Source organism: Poecilia latipinna, unplaced genomic scaffold, assembly GCF_001443285.1.
Source record: "Poecilia latipinna isolate Pla-1442-1.1 unplaced genomic scaffold, P_latipinna-1.0 Scaffold456, whole genome shotgun sequence".
NCBI classification, from domain to species: Eukaryota; Metazoa; Chordata; class Actinopteri; order Cyprinodontiformes; family Poeciliidae; genus Poecilia; species Poecilia latipinna.
In genome coordinates, this window is record NW_015113072.1 from 47,587 (window position 1) to 53,891 (window position 6,305).

Genomic DNA, 6,305 nt, shown 5'->3' on the forward strand with positions numbered 1-6,305 from the left:
ATTTTTCCGAGGCCAAACCTCAACCCTCTTTGTTTTTTTCCTTGAAATGTTCAGCGACATTTTTTTAAACGTTTTTTTTTTTTTTTTTTTTTTTAAGTTTTATTTTTGTGATATCCACTAGAGCAGTCGTCCCCATTCAATCCTGTAAAAAGTTTCGTTTTATTTTTCCACACACCATTAAATCTATTACAGTCAAATTTAGTTTGACATTGCTTTCTGCTCTTCAAACACTTTTTCAGCATTGGTGTCACTTTTTTATAAAGCCAGTCTCTTTATTGACTTTAAAATGCAGGAAGCTTCTTCAGAGTGCTTCCACTGTGTCGGAAGTGTCTGAACTACTTTTAGATTATGAAACTTCCTGAAAGTATCATCATCAAACCAATATGTTATGTTCTCTCAATTTCTCATATCTTTAATCTTAGTAATGCAGTGCGTTTCTATGTTTTGGGTTAATTTTTCTTGTTTTTGAGTTTAGGGTACGAATGAAAACTTATGTGTTAAAAAGTCACGTTCTGAAAGACTGATGATTAAGATTACAAGAAAAGAAAAGAAAAGAAAAGAGGATACAATGCAGAGTCAAAAAAAATTGGAAGAAATGTACCTTTAGTGACTCAACAAGTTATTTTTTTATAATTTCATGAAAAAATATATAGATTAATTGCAAGTTGGAATAATAAAATATTGAAATTGTTAATTATGCGTAAGTGGAATATGTATCCATCTCACTGTAATCTTTTTCTGCAGCATGTTAATTTCCTAGTTCCTGTTTTCTTCCAGTTTGGTGTCTTTGTGGTCAGTGTGTGCAACAGTTTTTTTTTTTCCTTCTTCCTTCTTTCAGTTTTGATCTCATGCTAGAATAGAAATAATTAAACCCTAATAATAACAATTTGTGCTTTGCACTTGCTTCAAAAAGTCATTTGTTAATTTTCACCTGATGGATTCATTAGATTTTGTGCAGGTTTTAGATGAGAGGCATCAGACTTTTGTTTGATATTTTGAACACATAACTGATGCAAAAGAATATATTTTAAACCAATAAAAGAAGAAATTTTTTTTTTTTTTTGGAATTAGACTAGACTCTGCCGTTAAACTTCTAAATCTTTTTTTATTTTTGCGTCAGTCATTCCAGAAGCTTCTTAAACGGAGACGCTGCAGCAGCCCTGACCTCTTGGTGATGCGTGCCGTCTGCTGCAGCACTCGGTCCAGCTCCAGGCCCACGCTGTCCAGCAGCCGCCTGAGGGTGATGTCAGCCAGCTGACCCATGACCCCGAAGGCCTCGTCCAGATTCAGGAACATGGAGAACTCCCTCTGCCGCTTTCGGGTGGTGACCCGGATGGCTTCGGTCATCAGAGCGGTGGAGACCCGCTCCAGCCGCGTCACCTCCGCCCAGGGAATCACAAACTTCACTGGGAAAGGCAGACGAGCATCAGGTCAAGCAGCTCCGTTAACATTAATAGAATATTTAGAGTTTTTTGCTCCGATTGAACCCTTGGGAGAAAGGGTTTTTCGCACAATAATTTGGTAAATAAAATTGCAATCCGTCATGTTTTCAGCTGGTGTGGCTCACTTTCACCCTGCACTGTGTAAACAAACGAAAGCTTCTGAAAAACCTGTTCCCCTCCTCGCCTGTGGTGGCGCTGCTCCAAGAACCTCTGAAGAAGGCAGTGAGAATAACTTCCTTCTTTGTGAAATATAAACAAAAACGGAGCAGCATCAGATTTTAGCAGTGGAAGGATTTCTATTCTGTTGTTGGCAAAAGACCACAAATCATTTCTCCCGCTAGCGCTAGACTCTCATGTTTGTTTTGATTGTATTTACCCAGAATGCCCTATGCTGTAGTCTACTTCCTGTTTTTGGAGCGGTCTCCAGTCTACTTGCATTCACACGTTCATTCGAATTGTGCCATTGTTCACTTCAACCAGACAGAGACCGAGGTTTGTAGGTGTACCAGATTTCCTTTTTTCAGTCGATTGAAAAGGTGCTCCAGTCTTTCTAAGCAAACGAACTACAGTTTGACTAAAGACGACTAAACGGGGCTGGTGAGAACGCATCCGTTTGGTGCTCGTACCTTCTTTTCCCAGCAGGAACGAGTAGAAGGCCATGTGGTTGACGCTGAGGTAGAGGAAGCCCTGCCGAGGCACCCGGCCCTTCCAGCAGCAGCAGGAGTAGTAGGTCACCAGCTTCTCTGACGAAGGGAGGCCAAAGTGCAGCTCAAACTTCAGAAGGGCCTCTCTGAACTTCTCTGGATCCTCCTCCTGGGCGGCCTGACGCCCCCGAACCTCCTCTGCGATGAGACCCTGCACCGGACATCACCTGTGCTTGTTACCTGAAGCTCACACTTTGAGCGTTATTTTTTTTTTTTCAATACAATCATGGGCATGGTTCAAACCTTGACTTTTCCTTTGACAAAGCCGGCAGCATCCTCTTTGTTCTCAAACACAGACAGAGACTGGAGCAGGTTGTGGACCAGCCAGTCCCAATGCTTGTTCACCTCCTCTATGGCGGCTCCTGTTGGATGAAGCAGGAAAAAAACACGTTAAATGTTTTCGCATTTAACGTGCGCTAGTAGCTAACAGACAGGAAATGGTAAGAAAATTCTGGTTCTACTCACCGCTGGCGATGACCCAGCTGACTTGGGAGCCGGGAACCTGCAGCAGGATGCGGAAGGGCGTGACCCTGGCATTGGAGTCCAGCACCGTGTCCAGCGCCCCGACCAGGAGACCTGCCAACATCACAAGAAGAAGAAATGAAGTCCTGGACTCCAGAGGAGGATCTCAGCAGGCTGTGATGTTCATTTTGATATTCATATTAAAAACTCATTCATGTACAAAGTAAACACCGACAAGCTGATCTTTCATTGAGAAAAAATTAAAATAATGAACTTAAACCCATGTTTTTCTGTTAAAGAGCCAAATCGAGTTTTATGAAGTTATGGTTTTGGACCTGCTAAACTTTACTCACAGTCTACAGTCGATGAGTCAGCAGAAAGAACTGGACGAACCAGAATTTTCTCCAGGTATTAGGAGCAAAAAGTAATACAGGATTGCCCCTCCCACATCTGTTGCTACACACTACCAGAGTCTCACTTTTCCCTTGAAGAAAATAAATTTAAAAAATTTGAGCTTTTGAAAATATTTCCCTTTATAAAAATGCAAGCAGTCGTGATGTGGAAACTAAATAGTGCCACCCATGACAGTGAGCAAATTGTGGCATGTTGAGCAACTGGTAGTGAGATTGCTACACGAGCAGATAGCCCAACTAATATAAGCTTGTTATACTTCCAGTGGTGCTTTATGAAGAACGGAGGAGCAAAAATGAGCATCATTGTACTAAATCTAATCAAATAAGAATATTTATGCACAAACTTGCACAAAATGCATGAAACATCCTGTTATAAAAAGCCAAAAAGCAAAAAAAGAACAAGATGAAGGCGCTCTCAAGGTCTGCTCATGAACCTGTTCGACAAAAATGCAGCAGAAGCAAGAATTTCAAATGAGGAAACGACTAGAGATTAAGCTTTGCTGTAAGGATGAACATGCTAAAAATATCTCCAATCTGGTGCAGAGATCAGATTCATAGTCACCAGAAATGTCGAGTTACGATGACTGTTTCCCACACCAGATATTAACCAATGCAAGAAAACAAGCATCTGATTTCTTTACTAAACAACAGTACAGACATATGCTGATGGAAATGCAGCGCGTGCCAACTCTCAGCCTCCAATGCAATTTAATTTCAGGTTTGTGTTTGATTTTATGATTTTGGTAGCTTGTTATGGATAAAAAAATATTTGTAAAAATGAGCTATTTATGTTTGTCGTGGATTTGTAAATTAAATACATTTGCTAAATGAAGACCGAACCCATGTTGGTTAACAGGTTCTAATTGTTTAGTAGCTTCTCCTAATAAAAGTTGGATTCAGTGAAAAGAAACCTTCAGATCATCTGCCTCAACAGATGCTCAGAAGATTAAACTTACCCCGCAAAAACTAATTTAAACAGTTTCATGGCTCTGAATTGTCAGGCGAATAGAAACGGATGGCATACAAAAGCAGCCATCAACAGCTAAAGAGCCTCTTTAGTACCTCAAAAGGCCACTATCATTAACGTATCAATGCACCACAGCAGTTAAATCGGCAAACGGCTGGAAACGACCACTCTCGACTGAATGCTCCCTCTTCCAGCAGAGGTATTCGCTCCGACACTGCAGGTTTACTGGCGACTTCCAGGGTCTCTAAAAACAGGATGAGAGGCAGATCGTTTGGTTTCAGGCTCCTCTCCTGCAAAACCGGCCCTCAGTTTGTCCATGAGCCAGACATCCTGTCTACCTAGGAGATGCAGGGTATTGAAATACGAGGACGTGAAACCTACACTGCTTTATATTTATCACATCAGTCACTAAAACCGTCATTTTAAACAATGCCGACTGAAATGGATTCTGTAAAATAGCTTTTTGAAATTGCAGCTGTTTTGAAACGCGTGTAAACCAAAGGTGTCCAAAGTGCGGCCCGTGAGCCGTTTGTGGCCCTGGGAATGATTTTTTGCAGTACGTCTGCCTCTATTCGTACAAAGCTGGCAGAGACGCACGCTGAAAGACTTGCAGAAAAACATGCCACTTAGTTTTGACTCAGAAAGGGTGAATGCAAATGCATGCCGTACTTTTCAAATTTGCATTTGTAAAAAAAAAAAAAAAAAAAAAGCATGTAAATTCAGTAACATTTCCCTCCACTTCATAATTACCTGCAACCCAGGTTTTCTATTACATAAAACCCAAATAAAATGGACAAATGTCAAACAAAAAACAAAAAAAATAAAAACTCAAGAGCTGTGACTGCTTGATATCTCAACATCGTTGGTTCCAGATGTAAACATTTCAGTGTCTGTCTTTACTGCAGGTCTCTTTCAACATCAAGGTCACACTTCAGTCAGCAGTGAAGTTTTACTATGGTTTAAACCAACAAACTCCTACATAAGAGGCCGTCTCTGTGCTCAGGTTTGCTTCAAACCCTTAGCGGTCTCTGAAACAAACCACAGTGCTACGTTTTAAGCCCCAGTCCAGCTCGACTTTAATCTCCGAGCCTTTTGAGCCGTCTGAGGCAGCATTGTTGTACCCAGAATGCAGCAGCTGCATTTCAAAGCTCTGATGACGGCATGCGATGAAGGTGAACAGATCTCCATCTTTGCCATTTCCACCCCCCCCATATGGTCTGGTGTACGAACAAAAAAACTGAAACATCTAGACAGAACAGGAACAGATCGGACATCAGGAGATGTTGAAAGCCGAGTGCAGAAATCTACAACAGGAAACTTTAACCGAGTACCATGGTGTAAGCAAAGTTTGCAGAAGTCTTTGCCAGCAGGTACTTAAGGCTCTCAGGCAAAATTAAAGCCCATCTTCAGTTTCTGAAGGTGCAGAGACAGGCAGCCTGGCAACACGAAACCATCTGTTTGCCACCACAACCACAGAAAAGCTTTTACTCTGCTGAAAGAAGGAAACCCATTAACCCCAATGCTTCTCTGCACGCACTGAACGCACCGCTGTGAGGACTGAAACCCGAACGTCAACTATCGCGTCTCTAAGAAGCTAAATATAAGCTTTAATTTGTCTGCATTGTATCTGAGAATTGAACAAGATGGAGTATCCTTGACTGTAAGGGGGGAAAGGGGAGGAGTTGTATGAGATCAACAGGCTGAAAGGCTGCAGATGTTTCGTTTCCCAGCTCCTCTCAGCAGCCCTGCTGAATGTGTTGGTGTGATGCAGGGGCCCGAGGTTTGTTTTCACAGCTTTCAGAGAAAAGCGTGCCTAAATTTCAATCAGTGTCGCAGATCTAGAAACTGAAATTCTAGATCCAATCTTCTCTGTAAAACAGATCAAACGTGTTCATATGCTGGACAGAAAACACCAGTAAAAGCCTTCATGTTTTTTTTAAGCTTTGTCAAAAAATGTAAGTAAATTTATTTCCCGATAATAATCTAACCCATTCTATTGCTGTTTGTTTGGTACAATTAGGGCCACACAGAAAATTTATTTTTATTAAATTACAAAAATAAAGTTGTATTAGTAGAATAAAGTCATAATATGACTTTTTATTTGGAATAAAGTCATAATATTATTACTTTATTTTGGTAACATTACAGCAGAGCCAGGGTTTCCACCAGTGTATTATAAGCCTGGCGGGCCACCAGGCTTTACTTGTAGGCTAAGCATTACTTATATATTTAAGTCTTTTTAAAATGTTTGCATTTTTAAGACTTTATTTTTGGTGTTCAGGTGTTAATGTTCCAATCCTTCAATAACACATGATTA

General features: G+C 40.8%; 1 protein-coding gene across 1 annotated transcript in view; it reads right to left on the reverse strand.

The window, feature by feature from the left end:
• Positions 1-6,305, reverse strand: part of tbc1d8 (TBC1 domain family member 8) — a 31,665-nt gene that overhangs the window by 17,867 nt on the left and 7,493 nt on the right. The window contains exons 2-5 of the mRNA XM_015038878.1: positions 2,612-2,722; positions 2,390-2,508; positions 2,069-2,297; positions 1,166-1,406 (exon numbers count right to left, since the gene is read on the reverse strand). Of these exons, the coding sequence (XP_014894364.1) occupies positions 1,166-1,406; positions 2,069-2,297; positions 2,390-2,508; positions 2,612-2,722 (700 nt within the window). The remainder of the gene's footprint in view (positions 1-1,165; positions 1,407-2,068; positions 2,298-2,389; positions 2,509-2,611; positions 2,723-6,305) is intronic.